Below are 23,562 nucleotides of genomic sequence, written 5' to 3' on the forward strand. Positions count from 1 at the left end.
ACATTATTATTATTAATCATTGCATTGTAATTGTAATTATTACAACAATAATTATACTTATTATTATTATTATTACTACTAATAATAATAATAATGTTTATGAATATGTATCGCTGAGCATCAGAGTCATGTTGCGTCCGATGCTCAACAAAATACATCCAAAATAGACATTTACTGACAGAGGGACAGGAGTAAATGCGTTTGCAGACAAAACTGCTCCGTAGATTATCATACCGAAGCACCTAAATAACTTAAATTGCTAAAAAGGTCATAATATACAAGTATTTTTTAACCAAACCAGAAAATTAGCGATTGAGATATAAGTGTACATATCCTCTGACAGCATTGTCCAATCTAAAGCATCTCTCCTTATTTCACAGTGATTGTGTGTATGTTAACATGTTCTCAATCCTCGAGCAGCTGTGAGCGTGTTAACACAGTCAGCTCTAAGCAGATCCCACGGGATAGGCTGGGAATACACAGAGGTCTGCTTTCACACACAATATGATTACATCTTTTTATTTGGATTGATTCCCTACATGGAGACAGGCCTACTCTCCAAACGCATGCAGCAGACACGATGTATACATAAACCAGTCTGAGCTGTAATCATCTTCTAATGAACTATTAGACTCCATTAGTCTCTCTAATAGGAGTCTCAATATTAGCTCACCCCTTCTATTGTCCTATTGCCAAATTAAACAGGAATCACAACTCTCCAGAGTAAAGCAGCCTATCAAAAAGGTAAGATATGAATAAACCGAAGTAAATGTATTCCATCCAAATATAAATAAAACTAAACAATTAACAGAACACAATCAGCAGATCCGAGCAATGGAAAAATCCCACCTCTGCTAGTTATCATTGTTTATACAATCCTTCATGGATGCTATAAAAATAAAATTACGAACTTTTAGAACAGCATAAACACTTTAATGGAGGCCTGAAGCATCAATGCAATATTGTGACAAAAAAATAAAACGCACTGAGGCTTAAAAACGTGTTTAAAGGAACATTCCACCCATTTGCATTAATCTTTCCATTGTTAGAAACCCAGTATTGAATGGTCGTGCAACACTCTCTCATTTTCCCCTGAGATGAGAGAAATCTGCTATTTACCTTTTTCACTTCCTCCTACAATGACACAAAAATCGTCATTTAACGTTATTGTAGGAGAGGGGGGATTTCTGTAAAGACTACAAGCACTAGTTCCCACCCTTTCAAACCCACCCATTGGGGGTTGGACCTAATGCGCTAACAGACCTATCACAGATCAGTGGCAGTGCGTCTGATTTCACCGGTAGAAACTTTTTGAAAATATGTACGAAGGTACTGAACATGCAGGCTGATGCATTATGGAGGATTGGGATTACACATAGTGTCAGCCATCTTGTTTTGTAAGCTAAGCTAGCAGGCTCTTGTTCTGTGGAGAAAGCTGAGTAGTAACTTTAGGGGTTACCGTCCTCTTTTTCCCGGACATGTCCGGCTGTCGATGTCGGGGATTCAGTTTTTGCTTTCTGCGGTCACCATGCATTGTTTACATGTAAGTTACAGTTTTTGTTTCAATCTAACTGAATTCATTGTGATTGGTGAATCTGAATGTAGTGTTTACATTAACGCTAAACAAGTGATCGGTTGATGTGCGTTTTAACATTGCTAAGAAAATTCCTGCTCCTCTGTGAGAGATACGAGACCGGTAACTTACGTCTCACAGGTGTCGCTCATCGGTAATCACGCCACCGGCCTCGCGCCGCTCTCTCGCGGCCCTCACTCGTCCTGCTCGCCACAGTAAACATGATGAATGGCGACTGTAGATCGCAAAAGCCGAATCGCAGACATTTTGGGCGATCTCGAAACACATTTTGGGGCAGACTCATCACAGAGACTCGCTAGTAGCCTAGACTTGTTGTTTAACTACTGCGCGGTTACCGGAAGGCGTGGCCTCCTAGAGCAGCGAAGCAATGCATTCTGGGAGTTGTTGTCTTTCATCCACATAAGCCAAAAATACATCTTCTGCCTTTTCTCAGTCTAGAAAGCTCCATTTTCAAAAATAATTTCACATTTCTTCTAAATAAATCACCCATTTTAAATACACATTCATCTTTCCAGAGGTGGAGTGACCCTTTAAACTCACACTGTGCACAATGTCAGCTTGATGTTTGCTTAATGAATCATCAGCTTGATCTTTTCATATAGTATCTGTCAACACATCAGCTGTAGCTTCAGGCCAGAGTTCATTTTGCTATTGGAATCACGTTCCAGTTCTTTAAAATTACGGATACAAGTCAAACACACGAGTCTCGCAATTGGAGGACAGAAAAAGCCCCATGTTTTGAGATGTCTACAGCTTAAATGGCATGACACCACGTCCTAGACTATTAGCAGTTGATATTATCATGGTTATATACCCTGTAAGTAATGTTAGTGTAGGTTTTTGGCATATACCTCTCCTCGTTAACCAACATTAGGAGTCGGATGTTATCCAGACCTTTGAATCAGAGCGCCAACCTCTAAATGATGCAAAACGAAACTAGCACTGCTTTGGACAAAGCTGAGACACACACACTTAGAATCATATATCCACACACAGGCCTGGGGGAAGCTTGGGAAACACATGGCATTGATGAGCTTATAAAGAGGGGTGATGAAGTGAGAGATTTACTGGAAGAGCCCACCCATTCACTTCCCTCATTTATATCAGTTCATATCCCACTTCTACAGTACCATGACCAACACAATAGGAAGAAACAGGATACTCTTTCCTTGAAAAGTGGCAGAAATGAATCTGACGGGCTACTCTCTTTTTTTCCCCTCTCTGGCCCCTCTAAATATGTTTTCCCCTCCTTCTACAAGTCTTTTTCTCCATGGGCAGAATTTTCCACTCTGGCACATAGATAAGACCTTGCCGTTCACAGGATGCGAGGAGTTTTGATTTGATGTGGTAAAACAGCACACTCAAAAGTAAGGGATTTGGAACGCTCAACATACATAGCAACTTCACTTGCCAAGCAATTGTCTCGCAATTGTCTTGAAAGAGTTTGTGGTTAACTTGTAGCTGAGTTCAAGGGGTGACGCTATGGTAGGCATACAAATCCATTGCACGTACAAATACTGGGTGAAATACTCTAATTTAAATATTTATATATTTAAATATTTATTTAACAATAATGCACAAAAGATAATCTTTTGAAGAATGTTTTTAACAAAACAGTTGATGTACCCCATTGACCTTTTTTCCCTACAATGGCAGTCAATGGAGGCCATCAACTGTTTGGTACTGTAAGTAAACAGTTGATGAACTCAGGTGAGTAAATGATGAAAGATGAAATTTTGGGTGAACTATCACTTTGAGTGGGCCAAAAAAGCATGTTTCCATTTCAGAGCACATTTATATTCAGTTCGCACTTTTATAGTATATTATTTCTCTAATAAGTACTCTTTTTAAAAGTATGCTAAAGTGTACTTCTTTTTCACAAAGGTAGGCAGCACACTAGGTTTTGGAATAGAGCCTTGAGAGTCTTTTCGACATGGGCTAGACTTCAACAGATAATCTCTACTTTACAGCCTGAAACTTCATAACATCCTCTACAGGCGTGATCTGAACATGACAATGTCAACATTCAGTCAATTAAGCAAATTGAGCAGTGATGTCATGCAGAGTCAATTTGATCTTGCTTGATTCGCAAGCTTGTCGCTTGATCTTCATTGCTAAAAGCAAGTTGAATATGAGTCAACCGCTTGTTAGTGGGCTGGAGGTTATATCCTGTGGTTTAAAGGTTGTAGACGAGGGTGTATCACACCAGACAGTCACACAAACAAAGAGAGCAGTACTGACAATAATTCACTTTCATCTCTGTTTTCAGGAAATGCATTTCGGGAAAACAGAACCGGGGTTTTCCATGTAAGTGGGTAAAAGAAAAAAACATTACCAGACCACTGAGGTCTGAGACTTTTGGTCACCGTCACTGTAGGCTACACTAGTGGTGGTTAAACTATGTTTACTGGTTACAGACCAGACACAGCCAGCTCATCTCTGCAGTACGACTCAAGTGAACAATTCATCCAAACAATGACGGATATTTATAGAATTTGTCTTAAATCAAAAGCGCAAAAAACCAGTCCTGATAAACACCATCTGCTGCCAGCTGTTGTCCTGGAGGAGCCTGGGATATTTATATTGGCTGGGGATTTTAAACAATGGCCCCACTTTAAAAAAATCACTTAAATAGACTATTTATTATATTAAATATGCCAAACTGTAAAAATGAATATGCTTTATTGAATCAAAAAAATGTGGCAACAGATTACAAGCCATGTTATTAATTAAATAACTTTAACAAATTAGAATTGAGTAATAATTAATCAAATGAATTCCTTGAGTAAAACTCACAACAACAACCAAAAAAACATAAATCGAAGCCACCATTATGGTGATCGGTTTTAAACTTAAACTTACCGTTTTCTTCCTCAGTGATTCTGCTTGTTAACATCAGGTGTCATCAATGTTGGCAATATAAAATAAAGAGTTCTTAATTAATCTTTGACGTCTGTCTGTTAGTGAGATATTTTCGTTAATTTTTTTGGTGTAAACTTTACTCATTTTAAATGGTTAACATTTAAGGAATAATTTGATTAATTATTACTCAATTCTAATTTATATATTGATTGTAATCTGTTGCCACAATTCTATTGATTAGATAAAGCATATGAAGAGTTCAGATGCAAAAGCCTCTAAGTGCCATTTGAAATTTTCTTCTAGAATGGTCATTTTTATCAAGCTTGTATATTTAAGTTCAGTGATTTCACTTAAAAGACAATGATGATTACCTATTAATTGTTTTTTAAGTGAAATTACTGAACTTAAATATACAAGTTTGATAAAAATCATCATTAAAGAAGAAAATTTCAAATGGCATTTAGAGGTTTTTGCATCTGAACTCTTCATATTCATTTTTACAGTGTATTTAGAAACTGAAGTGTCATCTCAACTTCTTATAGTTATTGTCTTTGGTGTGAAAGGTCCTTTAAGCATCATAGATATGCTGTTAGTAGATGAGTCATGACAGAAGTTGAGGAAACATAAATGAGAAAAATCAATAATCAGAGATGTATAGTAACGAAGTAGAACTACTTAAATGCTGTATCTGTACTCTAATAGAGTATTGTTTTTTCCTCATACTTCTACTTTTACTTCAGTAGATATTTTCGATGAGTTTAACACTTTTACTTTAATATTTTTTTTATGTTCTGCTAGTTACTCGTTACAATTTTAAAAATTTTACGAATCATTCGTTGCAAGTTGGCTTTCATGCTGCCTAAATCACACACCAGTTTTATAGGGTAATGGTATCGATTGACACACACATTGACAACTAATGCAGGGGTTGTCCTGCAATGACATTTTTTTGGCGGCCGCCAAAACAAATTTGTATCCCACCAAAGCGCCTTATTTGATTGCTAGTTCAAACTTTTGACTGCTTTCTTTAATAATTACATGACACAATACTTGTACTTTTAGTACTTAAGTAGTGAATTTTAAAATAAACTACTTGCAATACTTAAGTACAAAAAATGTTGAATACTTTAGTACTTCTACTTAAGTGCGGTGCTTAAAGAGCACTTCAACTTCTACTCAAGTCACTTTTTTGATAGAGCACTTGTGCTTTTACTCAAGTCCGGGTTTCTAGTACTTTAAAAATCAAAACGTCAATAATCGAGTTGGCTGGGGGATGATCACCCACAAACCCAGACCAATTCCTACATGATACTCAAGCAACAAACTACTATATTGAGAAACTGCCATTAACAGGTAAATCATGGCCAGCCATCCCATCTCAAACTGTCGTCACTTTATAAGGAACTCTATAAGGACGTCTACGACTCAAGCGATTGGAGTTTAGTAACTCCCCAATGTCTTCTGAAGTTAACAAGCCATTTGTGCCTGAGAGTGCTTCCTCTATAAAGTCTTTGGCTTCTTTCCCTTTCTCTATGGTCCACATATCTGTATTTCTAAAAGAGCATTTAACATATGGACATTCCCATTGAACTCACAGATGAAGCCATCTAAGTGTGCAGCTCCAAATCTGTGCAAAATCCCATAAGGCCAGTGCTCTGAGGTGAATAAAAAACCATTCACATCCAATAATGAGCCAGAGCCCAGGGAGGGGACACAGGCTTAAGAGAGGAACATGAAACAGCTGAATGGCGTTTGACTGGATTTTCTATATTAAAGAGCAGAGGAGAAAGGCTTACGTTGATTTCTGCTGTGCTGCATAAAACATCTGCAGGTTATACTCTGAAATGAAGTACTGTTTAGGGTCAAACACAGTGTGTAATCATTTAAAAGTGAGATTTGAGGTTTGCGTTGTTTCGTTTTTTTAGTCTACGCTGCCTAAGGTTTTCATAATATGGAGCAAGAGTTAGTCGGACCCGCCCTGAACCCATGACTTGGACCACTGCCATGGTATCCTATAAGAGGGCTTAAGTGTACTTGAAATTTGTCTTTGTTCTGTCTTGCGAGGTGCTAAGAGAGGGAAGGCTGGTCGACGCTCCAGAGGGCCAATAAGGTACTCAGTTTTCTGTCAAGTTGTGGACTCTAGGGTGGACACTCCCTACTATAACGGCCAAAACTCAGGACCCTGCTTGGCCAAGACTGGTACATGAACTTGTCATTGAACAAGCACCCAGATGTCTAAAGAAGAGTGAGCATGCATGAATCAAGACGGGAAGTATTTAGCTCAACCAAATCCACACACGATACAAACATAACACAAATGAGAGTAAACAAGGATCATGCTTTGTCACATCTGACACATACAAAAAAGTATGTTTTGAAGAAATTCCACTTAATCGTTCAAGTACATCCATTGCACATAATTGAACCTAGTAACTTACACCTGAAAATGATCCTATTGAGCTCAACTCCTTGCATGATACAGCTGTAGACAAACTCTCGACGTCATAAAGAGTGTTTTAGTGGTTTGGCGATTGAGTAACCATGTGCCATGTTACACCACTCACTGTTTCTCTGCACATTGACCAAACTTTTGCCAGTGCCAAGGAGTGACGAAAAAAGTTATATAAAACTGGGTCTCACAGTAGTTACTCTATCCAAGGTCAGTAACTGTGAATAAAGCAAATAGCTAAACAGTGTGCTTTGGGACTCTAGATCCCAGGGTGCTCCTCTGGAGCCGTGCCTGATATGGGTGTGCACCCATTGGCCTTATCAATGAGTCTTTCACTACGGCTGTGTGGTGCGGCTGCCAACATTGCTGCCCCAACACAGGGAGGCCTTCAGTGCGGGAAACACAGAGAGCGAGCCTTTAACTACATAAACTCCCAGTTTATACACTCATGTAAATCTAAAGAGGGAGTGAAAGAGACATTGATACATGAATACATTATGAACTGGTGAGAAATGGGAAAAATGTTCTTACCTTGGCTTCGCATTTCTTGTGAGTGGCTGTTTTGCAGACTGTGGGTGGTAAAGAGAGAGAGATGTGATGGTTGAGAAGGAATACTCACTAGGTCTGATATCGTTTCATTATAGGCATCAGTGGCTTACCGAGAATCTTAGGGAACTCCCTAGATTAGTGAACTATTAGATTTATGTGAGTTTAAACCAGGGATGAATTGCTTAATAGTATCTAAATTTTTTTCTTTTGATTATTAAAAATACCAATACAATTTTAGAAAAACTATTATAGTATTTCTTAATATTTTGAAATAGCTTTTATTTTTATATTTACATTTTTACATTTGTTTTATTTTATTTTTGTTTTATTTACTGAAACCATTTTTTTTTTAATTTTTAAAATAAATTTTTTTAAAAAGTTTTAAAATAAGTTTTAATAAAAAAATATAATTTTAGAATTAGTTTTAGCTAACAACATCACTGGCATGGGACGATTTTGACAAAAAAGTTAAATTAAATCGAAAGTAACTTAAAATTAACTGTAAAACTATAACAGGATTTAATGTTAAAAATGTTAAAAAAATAAATATTTTTTCTTCAGTTTTATACTTTATTTACAGATAATTAGTATTAAAAATAAACATTTTCCCAATAATATTTAATTTCATTCATAAATTATTTAATATCAAATAACATATTATCTTTATAATAACACACTTCTGCTCTACATTAATTGTGAGACAGAAATACATTGTTTTATAAATAAAAATCCCACATTGATTTCACCAAGTGCAATATGTTCCTTGTTCAACATCTTTGTTTATCCTGGAACAACAACCCAAACAACCAATCAGATTTAAGAGACAAGCAGAGGACAAGTTTACAGTTTATATCCAGTTTAGGTTTAGGTTTCAACTATCATTTCCCTCTGATTTTAGGGATAAGTTACGGGTAGTGTTAGGTTTAGGAGTAGAGAAAGGACAACATTTTCAGAACATACAGTATGTTGATCCAGGAACATGTCTAACTCTGCAACATCACGGTGACCCATCTGTAGGTGTCCTTGGCATCAAAGGGAGTTAAAACCCCTTGCAATAATGTTCAGATGACACTCACCTCGACAAAAAGATCCCAAACTCTCCACGCTCTGCCTGCACACCCCACACTGGCGCTTCTTTTTGAAGGTCTTTTCTTTAAAGACGTGGGGCTCGCCCTTCCCCGCCTGGAAAACACAAACACAACATTTTTTAAAAAAAAAAAGCTTTTTTTTTACCCTCAACTCAAGCTTCTCTCTCAGTCACCATCTGAAATCCTGTCATTTTGTCTTTAGTTCACTATTTCTCCAAATAAATCTCTTGCTCTCTGCTCGGCCATCGCAACCATCCGATTCCCCTCACTGACCTGTACTCTCTTGTGGATGTCAGGCCTCTGTCTCTCTTTCCTTGTACAGCAGCTCATCTTTCAATGCTAAGAACAAAGACAAAAACCCGACAAAACCTTTTATCTGAAAGTGCCGCAACTGCGGTAAAAAAAAAACACTCAAAAAACTCTACGTAACAATCCTTATGTGTAGTGTCTGACTATACTGTAAAATGCCTCACGTCCACATGCCCTCTTCAAATGCCAATATGTGTGTTAACACCTCTGATTAAGACCAAAACTAACAGACAGGCAGCACAATCACATAATGCACCATGTTTGTACACTCGGTTTGGTTTGGTTTTAACTGTGTATAATGTCCCAGCAGAGGAGCATAATGCAGCTTTGTGTTTGGATGTGCACTTTTCCATTTGGCAGAGAGGTAGAGAAGTTTAGCACTCTTTTCCACTCTCTCTCTCTCTCTCTCTCTCTCTCTCTCTGGACCCTGTTTGGACAGCTGGCGAGAAATGCAGCATGTGCCCGTTAGGTGCCATAGTCACTGCTTCAATGAGCTGGCACCATCACATACAGCCACTCGAGTCCTTCACTCTTCAGCCATTGTCTTGAAGTACAATGGCATCTCCAACTATCTACCTGTGAATACCCTCCTACAGAACACACACTTAAAGGTCAATTGTGTTGTTTTTTAAAGTTAAAATATGTTTTTTAAATCCAAGTTTAATGTGTAAAAACAATTAGAAATGCTATTTATGATTTACGAATGAAATTTCCCTTTTGCATTATAAAATAGATGAAAAAGGTGATCTCTAGCCAAGAAACCAAATAGAACATTCTAGCATTGAACTAAACCAACCAGAACACTTTACTACCCACATTATAACCCTAGCAACCACCCAGAACATCACAATAACCACATAGCAACAGATTAGAACACTCCACTTTTCACCTAATGACCCTAGAAATTAGAGCCAGACCGATATATCGGCAGGCCGATATTATCGGCCGATATTAGGCATTTTCTAAAATATCGGTATCGGCAGTTATAATGGCCGATAAATTAATATTTCAAAAATAAAATAAAAATGGACAAATCACGCTTCAACCATGTCATGAGTGTTGGAGTTGTATAGTTTGTCCACCAGGGGACACTCTACACCGTCCCTGTCCCAGAGTCGGGCAGAGAGAACCAGTTATGCATTATCATATTATTTTAGTTAAAACTCACAATTAACTACAAATAACTAATGCTAGGGAAATCTGTAATTATTTTGCTGCGCGTTTCTGAAATAAAAAAAAAAATATATAATATCAGCCGATATATCGGAATATCGGATTTTAAAACCAACAAATATTTGTATCGGTATCGGCCTTCAGAATCCTTTATCGGTCAGGCTCTACTAGAAATCACCTAGAAAATCATAACAAACAGATAGCAACACCCTAGCAACCACCCTAGGGGTGTGTACAGTATACAACGATGTAACTCGCTGCTTAACTACCATAGTATGATGCATCGTTGAAGAAATCAACTAGCTAGTCACGATTTTTTCCCAAAACCATACTGTCGCAAATTGGCCGTTCAACCACGTTGGTTAATGATGTCACTCGGTGGTGGAGTAATAACTTCTTCAGATGAATCTGTTTGAGATCGAATTAATGCTAGATGTTTTGCTGTAAATTACGGATATGGCATCTGAGGGCTAATTCTCATTATTCTCGGTTAATTTGCTTTATTTCTAGATTCAATCATAGGGTCCTAAATACGTACTAGAGCACGTATTCACATGCTTTAAATCTCTTAACAAACTCAAAGACGTAAATGACATTTGAATGTATTCTAAATAAAAGATACAGATTGTACTGAATGTCAGCTTGCTAATTTGGCTCAAGATAAGGATTTATTGAGTCCACATGTCATGCAAACAAGAAACTATGCTTCTAACCACAGGTCGAGAGCTGTTGTTCCAACCACACAACTTTGCGATGCTGTTTGCGAATGTTGGTTAGAACTATGGTTTTGTGAATCACGACTCGTTGAACTATGCTGATAATGACAGAACTTGCGACCATAGTTGGCTAACAATGCTATTGGGAAACGCACCCCCTTCATAATAACCCAGGCAACCACCCAGAACATCATAAAAAAGTTAGCAACAACCTAGCAACCACCCAGCACATCATAACAAAGATAGCAACACCCTAGCAACCACCCAGAACCCCAAGAACATCATAACAAATAAATAGCAGCACCCTAGCAACCACCCAGAACATAATAACACCCTAGAATACGTTCAAAACCAAGCAACTGCATAGGAATGAGCTAAAACATCTAAAGCTTAGCTTATTGGACCTATAGTTCATTCTAATAATATCTAAAAAACGGATTGATGTTAAAGACTTTTTTAGTAATATTTTATAATAAATAATTGGCAAAAATGGTACAGTGTTCGGGCTCGGACATCACTTGTTTTCCAATGTAAAATCTGTTTTTGAAGCAAAAACCACTTGAGAAGCAGAGGAACATCTGTTACTGGGCACTACATCCGTCCCCACAGCCTGCCCTCTCCACGTTGAGATGTCACTTTAATAGGGTCATAACCGTTTGTCCCTTTGACTGTACTGTGACATCTTCAGTATGACTTAGACGGTTGAGAAACCTTCATATAATTGCCTAATAAGAGAGCAAGTCTTTCATTCACTTTGAGCAAACACTCAAGATCAGCTGCTTTCAAGACCTTAGCAAATGCCCTGTAAATGTGCCCCATGACAAACGTTATGTATGTGTTATGTATTAAAGAGTCACATTTAAAGCTCCACAGTTAGTAAGAAAGCCTGCTTTCTTGGTAAACCATCAAACCAGATTGTCTTGTGTTATGATCCTTGACAGACAGAGAGAGTGAGAGAGAGATCTGGTTTGCTTGGCTATGCCAGGAGTTCAGAAAATTCACCCAAATGAAAATCATCAGCTGCTTTTCTCTTTTACAGCTCCTTAATGCTTGGATTTCCTCTCTTTTTACTTATTTCAGCTTCTAGATTTTTCCCCAGGCATACTCAATTATTTTTTCTTAGCTTTAACCAAGGGTCAATAACACATAAAACTGTCCCCGACAAAAAAATGTAAAGAAAAAAATTTGAAAACACGTGATCAGTTGACGTGCATTTATTCTTGTTTCATATGTTTTTGAAGGTTTTTTTTTAAGCCATTTTGAAGTTTAATCCTTCAAAATTGTCAAATATTAATGAAGCATATATATATATATATATATATATATATACAGTTCTCCAGTTCAACTGAATATATATATTCTCAGTTGAACAGGAGACCCAAATATGCCACAATTTTTTTAAAGCAATAATTACATCATTAGACGATTAATCAATCCAAAAAAAAGTGCAATTAAACACAAATATCGATATTTGCTAAAAAAAAAAAAAAGCCTCAAAATTAAAATTAAAATGAATCACTGACCCACAGTATATTTTCTCTAATTAATTGTACTTAAGTTAAAATAAGTTAAATTGAAAGCCCTAAACACAATTAGTGCTTCGGTATTACATAAAAACACTTTAAAAGCTAAGAAAGAAATCATTCATGCCACCTGATGAAACTAAAAGTTACTTGTCCTCTAATTAATTTAGTGTGGATGTAATTTAGCCCTAATAAAGTGAGCTTTCTGTGTGTCCTAGTGAGGTGACCAGAGAACATACATTATAAAGCTTACCTTTCCAGTGCTAAAGTCCACAAGGGTCAAGCACCCGACAGAAACAACAAATTAGGGTGCCATTACCTGCGCCAAGTAACCCCACCCCTTTTAACCAAGTGTGCAAAATCACGTCTCTCAGGTCCAGCGCTCTCTGAGGTGTGACTGCACCACCCACCCGTCAACAGACTAACCTACTGCCCGGCCGACAGTGTGCCAACAGCGGGTAGTCAGGGTAGGGACGGCCCCCGGGACACGGAGCAGAGACAAGGAGGGACTGTTCACTTAATTTTGGCTATCCAGAACAGGCATGCCAAAGCTCTCCAGCAAAAAAGGACAGCCTTTGAGAGAGAAAACCCTCCCCTTCAATCCCAAGTGAAAGAACAGAGGAGGAATTGAACAGACAATCTGGACATAAACAGACATAGAAATGACAGAAAGCTAGAGAGAAGTCTGTATCTTGGGTGAAGCGCACACCCTCGGACCAATTTTCGCATGATTCTTCACCTCTGCACTCTCCTCTCTTCCAGAAATAGCTCCAGCTTCAACAGATCCTCACATTGTGCACAATATCCTGCAATGAAGCGAACTTTGTGTTCCAGCCCAACTTGGACATTGCTACATGCAAGCTCGAAATGGAAAGCCCTACAGGAACATAAACACGATTGACATTTAGAGGTCACTGACAAATACAAGTGTTCACGCTAAAAAATTCATATGGTTTTCAAATAGCTTTGAAAAACATTTTGAATGAAAAAAAGTACAAGAAGTAAAGAAAAAACTTGCATAATACTTCTCTATGATATCATTTCCTGTTTTATGTTATTTTTTTAATTTGTCAAGAACTACTTAATGAGCAATTTACACATTCGTTTATTTACACAACGCCGCCGTTTTAGGGGCCTGAAAACACAAACTTTTTAAATGGGGTTTAATTTAAAGTGCAAGTTTTTAAAAATGATGCCATCTCCGTGTAAACTACACAAAAGTGAACTTGTGAAAACGGTGTGTTATGCGCATGCGTATTCCATGTTCAGTCTATAGGCACATAGTGTTTCTTTACAAAGTAACATCGCCATCTACTGGCACTCACAGCAGAATACAGCGTTTTCTTGGATCCGTGTAAACGGGTATCGCTTTGACCAACGTTGTAGTCTGTACGCGAAAGACGGAAAGAAAAAACGGTTCCGTTTTTAGTACATTGTTGTCGTGTAAACGAATCCCCAGACCGACAAAACAAGCCCCTGAGACACACAAAACATTCTGTATCGGTCGCTGTAGTTGAAGATCTAAATCAAGTTGAGCCAGATGGTAAAGAATTTAGACCTCGAAGGAACAGCCCACAAACTGGGGAATTGCTAAGATCTCACCACAAATGTTCTCCAATCAGCATGGCATTGATGCCCAGGGTGCCCCAAGGAGACCATTCTCCTGGGGGTCGTAATAAACAAAAAGAATCTGCGAAACACCACATTATCAATCACCTACGACGATGGTGGTCCGACAACAGATGCTACCCATTACTTTTTCAAATCATAGAGACAGAGAAGCTTCTGTAAGCCGGTACAAACAACAATTCGAGAAAATCAGAAGAATAAGCATCAGCGGGCTGGAGAAAGGGAACTGAGATCTTATACATCAAACCCTCCTCCTCATGTGATGAGCCAATAAGGGAATATCCAAGGCAAGCAAATGATTAACTGCTGCTATAACCTACACTTGCTGAAAAAGTGCTTTTAATGCCAGAGGAATTAGCTTTGCTGCCCAAAATATTCAGATGAGGTGTTTATAGTGGCGTTAGAAGTAATGGCACTAAAATCCTGTCATTTCCCCCACTTGCAGATTGTAGTCAACTAGATTTTCACATTTTCTGCCTGTGCAAAAAACACAGCCACAATGCTGTGAGTTGTTCTAGGTGTTTGCTAGTAGGGGTGGGAATGATTCAGGGGCTGCAATTCGATGCTAAATCGATTATCAGAATCTTTGTGCGTCTGTTACTATAAATACTTTGCTTTAAAAGTACAAAGTAATGAACCATAAAGAATTAACGTAAAAATATAACATAAAAAGTTTTTTTTTTTTTTTTGAAAATTGATTTTTGACATTTGTTAATCGATTCAGAATTCCACGTCGCAATGCATCTAAGAATCGTTTTTTTCCCCCAATCCTAGTTGCTAGAGTGCTCCTATTTATTTGTTATGATGTTCTTGGGGTTCTGGGTTGTTGCTATCTTTGTTACGATGCTCTGGCTGGTTGCTAGGGTGTTGCTATATTTGTTATGATGTTCTGGGTGGTTTCCAGGGTTATTATGTGGGAAGTTCGGGGGTCAGGGGTGCGTTTCCCAAAAGCATTGTTAGCCAACTATGGTCGCAAGTTCTGTCAAATTTATCAGCATAGTTCAATGAGTCGTGATTCACAAAACAATAGTTTTAACCAACATTCGTAAAGAGCATCGCAAAAATTTCTATAAATTTAACAGTAGTTTCAATTAGTGATATAATGTTAATATACCAACCTACAGTGGGGCCAAAAAGTATTAGTCAGCCACTGATTGTGCAAGTTCTCCTACTTATAATGATGAGAGAGGTCTGTAATTTTCATCATAGGTACACTTTAACTATGAGAGACAAAAAGAAGAAAAAAATCCAGGAAATCACATTGTATGATTTTTAAAGAATTTATTTGTAAATTATGGTGGAAAATAAGTTTTTGGTCAATAACAAAAGTTCAACTCAATACTTTGTAACATAACCTTTGTTGGCAGTGACAGAGGTCAAATGTTTCCTGTAAGTCTTCACCAGGTTTGCACACACTGTAGCTGGTATTTTGGCCCATTCCTCCATGCAGATCTCTTCTAGAGCAGTGATGTTTCGGGGAAACACGGACTTTCAACTCCCTCCACAAATTTTCTATGGCGTTAAGGTCTGGAGTCTGGCTAGGCCACTCCAGGACCTTAAAATGCTTTTTACGGAGCCACTCCTTCGTTGCCCGGCCGGTGTGTTTGGGAAGATCCAGCCACGTTTAATCTTCAAGGCTCTCACTGATGGAAGGAGATTTTGGATTAAAATCTCACGATACATGGCCCCGTTCATTCTTCCCTCAACACGGATCAGTTTTCCTGTCCCCTTGGTAGAAAACAGCCCCAAAGCATGATGTTTCCTCCCCTATGCTTCACAGTAGGTATGGTGTTCTTTGGATGCAACTCTGCATTCTTCTTCCTCCGAACACAACGAGTTGAGTGTTTACCAAAAAGTTATATTTTGACCACATGATATTCTCCCAATCCTCTTCTGGATCATCCATATGCTCTCTGGCAAACTTCAGACGGGCCTGGACATGTACTGGTTTAAGCAGGGGGACACGCCTGGCACTGCAGGATTAGAGTCCCTCTCGGTGTAGTGTGTTACTTATGGTAGCCTTTGTTACTTTGGTCCCAGCTCTCTGCAGGTCGTTCATCAGGTCCTTCCGTGTAGTTCTGGGATTTTTGCTCACCGTTCTCATGATCATTTTGACCCGACGGGATGAGATCTTGCGTGGAGCCCCAGATCGAGGGAGATTATCAGTGGTCTTGAATGTCTTCCATTTTCTTACAATTGCACAGTTGATTTTTTCAGACCAAGCTGCTTGCCTATTGTAGATTCACTCTTCCCAGCCTGGTGCAGGTCTACAATTTTCTTCCTGGTGTCCTTCGACAGCTCTTGTCTTGGCCATGGTTGAGTTTGGTTTTTGTGACTGTTTGAGGCTGTGGACAGGTGTCTTTTATACAGATAACAGGTTGAAACCAGGTTCTCCCATGCATGATTTAAATATGCATCAATGTCTGATTGCTTTCGCAAAGTATTAGAACATCTCTTCCCCCAACAAGCCTTAGAATAATAAGTAAGTATCATTCACATTTGGAGCACAGCATCCTGGAGAGCCTTGAGCAATGTGCACCAAACCTTAAATATTGAGTATCTCATTTGGGGAGTATAAAAGAGTGTTACAGGCCTCTTTCCTCACTGAGGGGTGGTGAAGGGAAAGCAAGGAAACCATGTGTGTGAATGTTGAATACAAGTGTGTTTATAAGTGTGTGTACGTGTGCAGGGTGGGACAGGCAGTGGAAGAACAGAGACTGCCTGTTCCAGTGATGAAGTCAGCGTAGCGCCATTACACACTTCCTGCGCTAATCAAATATGTCTCCATGACAAACAAACTGCGCAATGACCAAAACACAGCACGTGGGTCAATGACGTGACGCTTGCTTTTTCTGTCCGACTGAACTTTTTACCAATTAATAAACATTAAAATTAATAAAATTATAACATGTATGTCTACCACCTCCCTTATACATATGCCCACTCTTATTTCTCTAAAACTAATTGTTTATTGGCATTTTCTGCCACCTGAAGTGTGAAAACATCATGTGGGGCGACCGTCCGGCCTTGACTTCTGTTTGGACAACTGGTATTAAATCAAACTAAAATAATTTAAATATAATCCTTACCCTATTTGGCATAATTTTGAATTTGTTTTCCATTGATTGACAAAGTTATGAAACATTTGTACACACATTTCAATCATAATAAACAAACAAATCTTGTCCGAAGATGTTCATTATCTGAAATATCATCTGGGGCGACCATCAAGAAAATACAAATAAGGGACTTATATTCTGATAATCATCTCAAAGAGGATGTTGCATCAGCCAGCCTCATGGTGAGGGTCCCACAGAGACAACTAGCAGGTGAGTTGCCACTCTCATTTTTACAAACAAATCCTCTTTAAAACTGCTGCAGTGTATACGTCACATTTTGATATCATGTGGGGCGACCAACCTAAAACTGTAAATTATAAGTTTTATACGCAAATCTTTATTTTTAAATTTGTAAATTGTAAATTTGTCAGTGATATGTGGTTAGAAGAAGCTAACTTGGGCTCTATAGCTAAGCATTAGCCTGTTATACTTGATTAAACTTGAAAATATCATCTGGGGCGACCAAGCATCATGTGGGGCGACCGCCACTGATTGCTTAAATTATAGAAAACACATATCATGTATTTGTAGTTTCTGTATGCAAATGTTTACATTCATTATATGCATTTAGTTGTTTTAAATAACTTTCTAAATTTCACCACATATTTTTTCTAAATTTCAATAATTTCCCTGCTACTTCAGAGAGGACTAAGCTTACTTCTTTTTGATTATTATGTTTTTTATCAAAGAAATGTGTGAATATTAAGCATTCATTCTACTTTTTCCAATTCTTTTTCTAACTCTGTGTATGTTTAAATATACGTTTTTTTCTAGATGGCCCCACTAACAAGCAAAGAAAAGACTGCTCGCTACAGGCAGCGGAAAATGCTGTTCAATGTGTCTGCAGAATGCTGCTATATTCAACTGTTAAATGAAAATAGTAATGAAAATGCAAACATTGCATGTTTAAGTGATTAATGGAATGAAAATGAAAAAGGAAAATGCTGTTCAATGTTATGTCCAAGCGTTTAATGCATTAGTATTGAACATTTTAATATGATGGTTTTGTGTCAAATGAAATAGTGAGGAAACTGTTAATGTTATGAAATGTGTCAAATGAAATGGATATGCTGATTCTTCATAAAATTTCATTAAATATGCTGATTCTTCATAAAATTCCATTAAATGTGTTTTAACTATCAAAATCATTGAATAGTCTTAATTGCCTGCTGTTTTTCATCATGTGGGGCGACCATTTGTCATGTGGGGTAACCAACTATATTCAATTCTGCAGTAAATTCAAAAAATAATATCTGTCCATTTTGGTTGAAATATAATTTATTGGTATAACATCAATAAGTGGATACTATATCTACACATTTTAAATCAGTTTTATGGATTTTATGAGTAAAAAAAATATGTAATTGCTTTATAAGGATGACACTGCCATTATAGATAAAAATGTATTTAACATCATTTGCAATAAATGAAAGGACACATGAGTATATCTTTCTTAAACAGTTCAATTAATTACTGATACTTCTTAAAATATAACTTATGCAAAGGAAATCTATTAATTATAAGATAAATTACGGTCGCCCCAAATGACTTTTTTAAGGTCATTGCCCTATTCATTTGAGTTTAAAAGCACTAAAATATCTTTGTTTGAAGTTTTCACACACTTGCATGTGTAGACTACACTCCACATGTTTAGAAAATAGACAAATATATTATTATTTCAAGTATTTTAAAAATGGGCCTCTCAAAGGCCTTATACGTCATTGACCCACATGCAACATTCACAGCAAACCGTTTGTATTTATAATAAGTACGTCAGATTATCCAACTACTAGAATTGCTCATAAAAAAACCCCGAATACATTGAATATTGGAGGGGACGTTGTGCACCCTTTCCATGTCTACGATGGTTACGGCCCAGCATCCTCAGGATATGACGGGCTAAACTGCCCATCCTCTACTATGTGAGTTATTATTTGCACTTCCTCCTGAAAGCTTGTCACAGAGACTTCACACACTAATCACACCGCAGTCTATTAACGCAGAGACAGACTGTTATCAAGAACTTACTCCACCGCACAATGTTGTCGAGTTACTATATATAATCCAAGAGAAAGCTAAGGGAAATAACATGCTCGATACAATTATACATAGATAAACTACAATATCACACATACATCCGATTACTCATCGGGAATTCCTGTGGTGTGACTTTTACGTGAACCTTCATGTAAACGTTCGCACACTATAATCTAACCGTGGCGGTCGGTTTTCAGACTGTTATGATTGAGCGTTTCAATATGATGTGAAACTTGAAACTTCAGAAAGAACCAAGTAAAACACACTAATCAGTAACCATGCTCATTTTATGACTTTACATAAATGGCTCAATAAGCTTGTAAAGAAATCCCCCTGATTATGGCTTATATCACATAGTAATTACTTTTTTTACTGCTCTAAAATCAACAGCTAGCATTATTACAGTGTGCTGCTAAGTAACACTTCTATTGTGCTGCTCTCTTACACTTCTATAACTCTTTTCCCTTTCCCAAGCAGAACGATTCATAGACATTACAGTTGGAGTGTGATATAATAAAGTTTGCATCCGCGTTGTGTATTCAGCTGGACGTGTAAGCTGAGGAAGTCCATGCGAGGTCCGATATTAATTGACAGCTCATTGAAAGAGCATGTGAAAGAAAGAGAGAGAGGCACACACTGCACAAAGTAATTATCGTGTAGGTGGCAAATCATATCAGCTATTACTGAGCTTTTAACAAGAAACCAACCCATTGAAAATTAAAGCTTTTGATACATTCTCAAAAGTGTGGTCTTGCTTAATGGCTGTTTTCAGAGCTTTATAGCAGAAGAACAACCTTCAGTGATGATCTCACACCAAATCCACTGACTCACAGCATTGCATCCTCCGCAAAGACAACAGCATCTACAAAGTTAGTGTATAGTGCTAGTAAAAAAATTACTATCTAGATATTATCGTGGCAATAAACCATGGTAATACGCTTTCAACTTTCAACACTGTGGTGACTTGGTCTTAGCTACGCTGAGAGAAAAATAAAAAATAAAAAATACATGTAAAAATTTGTAAAATGTAAAATCCAGATATGGATATGGAAAAAATACCATTTTTTTATGTTTTTGAAAAAAGTCTCTAATGCAAGACTGCATTTATTTGATCAAAAATACCGAAAAAAATTACAATATTATTACAATTTACTATTTTAATATATTTTAAAATGTAATTTATTCCTGTGATTGAGAAAGATTTAGAAATCATTTGAATAGCCTATGATGATTTGATGCTAAGTTATTATCAATGTTGAAAACAGTTGAGCTGCTTAATATTTTTTTGGAACCTGTAATACTTTTTTCAGTATTCTTTGATTAAAACAATTTATTCAAAATAGAAATCTCGTCTAACAGTATACATCTTGACTATCACTTTTTATCGATGTAACACAACTTTGCTGAATAAAAGTATTAATTTATTTTAAAAAAGAAAGAAAAAAAATTACCCCAAACTTTTGAACGGTAGTATATATTGTTACAAAATATTTAGATTTTGTCTACTTTTTATTTCCCACATTGATAATAAATCCGCATATCAGAATGATTTCTGAAGGATCATGTGACTAACGACTGGAGTAATGATGCTGAAAATTCAGCTTTGCATCACGGAAATAAATTATATTTAAAAGCATATTCAAATACAAAACGGCTATTTTAAATTGTAATAATATTTCACAATATTACTACTTTTTTCTGTATTTTGATCAAATAAATGAAGCCTTAAGAGACTTTTTTCAAAAACATCAAAAAGAGCATTGTATCCAAACTTCTGACCTGTTATTTATTTATTTATTTATTTTTTACTGAAAGGAAAGTTTATTCAACATTTAAACATAAACAAATAGTGCAGGTTAATATGCTCTTAATGCTGTATTTAAAGTGAGCTCACTGTTTTGAGACTCAGCCGTTGTCTCTAGTGAGGCGTTTAATGCATGATGACGCAGTTACTATTAGTTACCAGCTCGTGAAGTCATATGATGACTCTTTCTTTCTGCTCCAATTTTCTGCGCAGTTTCACCCCTGGCAAAGAGTGAGAAAAACCAAAGCTATGCGTTTCCTCAGTTTTCGAAGACGAAACACAATAAACATACAAACTCAAACGCTGGGCTCAAATTAGTTCTTGCCAGACTTAATTAGCAGAGTGATAAAACTTAAGAGTTTTATGAGGTTTTCATTTGTGGTTGTGTAAGAAAGAGAAAGAGAGACTTCGCGCATGCTGCCTGTTGTGCATCTTGTTCTTGTCTGACATGCTTCATGCTGTTTTGCCATGATAGTGAACATGGAAAGAGAACAGCAACACCAACACCAGCAAAGACCACCGTACATCTTATACACGTGTATTTAATTACCATATGGACACACAGTGTGTTATTGTAAAGCTCAAATCGAAACTAACTGTATCTTTTTACAGATAAACACAAACTAGAGTACTTTTCTCACAAGCACTCACCTATGATGCTGTAATTGAGAAAACTACGTAGGTATATCAGATAGTTCCCAACATATTATTTGAATAACATGCATTCAATACTATTTAATAGAAATAAATTCCAAGTCATTTACACTGAATAAACCTCATTTTAGTTGTTTTAATCTATTTTGCTTGACATTCAAGACCTCCAGACACCTAATGAATGAGAAGTCTTTACCTTACTCATGTTGTTGGAGAATATTCCAGCTAAAAAAAGTTTCCTTAAAGATTGCATGGGCTACATTCCCAATGATTCAATGGAGAAGCATTCGACTACTGATGGAGCTGTTTTCTTTACTCCCAGTAAACTCGTAGTCTGGCGGTGTGGGAGGAGTTACAGCGGGAAAAGAACACTGTGGAATGTTGTTACTGGAAGCAAACTTTTCTGATTGGCTGCATCCTGTTGAATCAATTGTTGATTGGATGGAATGCAAATTAGACGCGCCTCTTTATGAATGCAGCGTGCTCTGCAATCTTTTCACCGTATACGCCATGGCATGACTTTTTCATTAACAGCATAAATGCATTTAGACATTATCATATTATCAAACATTTTTTCTTAGAATACTCAAACATTTCTGTAAGACTTAAATATATTATTATTATATATTTTATTATGGCAAGATGTCCTTACAACAATAAACTGTGGTGGTGTCAATCAATCAATCAATCAATCAACCAACCAATCAATGGTGGTCGTCAGTTATCAGTCTGAAAATCTGTGCTTCATATTTGTCCGCCAAAAAATGTCACTTTTTTTTAAAGAACTATTGAAAGCACAATAGAGACATCAAGTGGTCACAAATAGAGTTACATGTGCAGTCGCATCCACACTCTATGGATGCAGCATGTTGTAAAGAAAGGCTAAGTCTAGTATTTAAACGCCCTTAAAATACTTAAAATGTCGCCTTTGATCCATTTTCGTTATGAACACTCAATAAAAATGTTATTTTCCACCCATAGGCTACTTAACATCCCAGACTCAATAGTGAAACAGCCAGGTTTGTTAATCTTTTTTTACCCACCAATTCAGAAACATTTTCAAGCACTACATGATCAGAATGAATGGCCTTAAATCTAAGCGATGAATGTAGTCCATTAGTTCACGAGAATAATAAACACAAATGTGCTGGAATCGCACGTAAGTGACTGTGGCTTCCAGCATTGAAGTGTGCGTGTGGTGTGTGTGTGATGCATTATAGGAAATAAGTTCCGAATAAATTTAAAATAGGCCTACGTAACGACTGACACGCCTATCATCCAAACGTATAAATAATCAATGTTGAAATATGTATTCCTTAATCAATGTTTGTGAATAGTCTGAAATAGTAAAATGTGGAAACAAAAAAGTATCACCTTGCAAACATTAAACGTTCCTCTAACGTTAGTATTTGGTTCCCGTTTGGTTATTTTTTGAGAACCAAATAATAAGATTCTACGGTCTTTTTACGTTTTCTTTTTTTGCAGCCTATAGCCTAAGCTAACTAGTAAACCTTCCTTAATAATTATTTTTTTGTTACTATTTTGCAACCATACAACGTTCACAGAATGTTATTTTAAGAATAGCGTGAAAAGCACAGAAATCATAAATTCTTGCTTTTCTATCTTCATTTAGGCCTACACTGCACACTCTGATGAACGTAATTTAATTTCACCAAGTAATTTTGTTTAACTGTCTTGACTGGATAATATTTGTTCAATTTCCGTTAAAGAAAAACCTTACTGGTTTTTACTTTACTGGCATTCTGAGAACCAAAAATGGGGTATTAGCCCAATAAATGTATAAAATCTTTAAAAAAAAAAAGTACAAACAGATAAGGCCTAATTCACTGTGTATAGGAAATGATTTAGGCCAGATCAACCTCTGGTGGCATTTTGCCCCCTGACCTTGATGCCAATCATTTTCACATTTGATTGATTGAAAAAAAAAAACAGAAGGAAAACAGTAAGTTAGGCTATATGTCTTTAAATAATCTGATTAAAATAATGACAAAAGCCAGAGAAGACAGATACAGGCGCTGTGCTTGTGCTGTTCTGT

The 23,562-nt window shown here is 37.0% G+C and overlaps 1 protein-coding gene across 8 annotated transcripts in view; it reads right to left on the reverse strand.

The window, feature by feature from the left end:
* tns2a (tensin 2a) overlaps positions 1-23,562 on the reverse strand; it is an 85,661-nt gene that overhangs the window by 55,112 nt on the left and 6,987 nt on the right. For 5 of the 8 annotated variants that reach the window (XM_039652162.2, XM_089124202.1, XM_039652167.2 and 2 more), the window contains exons 2-3: positions 8,531-8,636; positions 7,437-7,474 (exon numbers count right to left, since the gene is read on the reverse strand). In XM_039652162.2, the coding sequence (XP_039508096.2) occupies positions 7,437-7,474; positions 8,531-8,636 (144 nt within the window). Of the gene's footprint in view, positions 1-7,436; positions 7,475-8,530; positions 8,637-8,815; positions 8,882-21,702; positions 21,862-23,562 lie in introns of those variants that run through there. The other 3 variants (XM_039652165.2, XM_039652164.2, XM_039652163.2) reach the window with 3 other exon arrangements.

Source organism: Pimephales promelas, chromosome 20 (assembly GCF_988280905.1).
Source record: "Pimephales promelas chromosome 20, fPimPro1.hap1.1, whole genome shotgun sequence".
Lineage (NCBI taxonomy): Eukaryota > Metazoa > Chordata > Actinopteri > Cypriniformes > Leuciscidae > Pimephales > Pimephales promelas.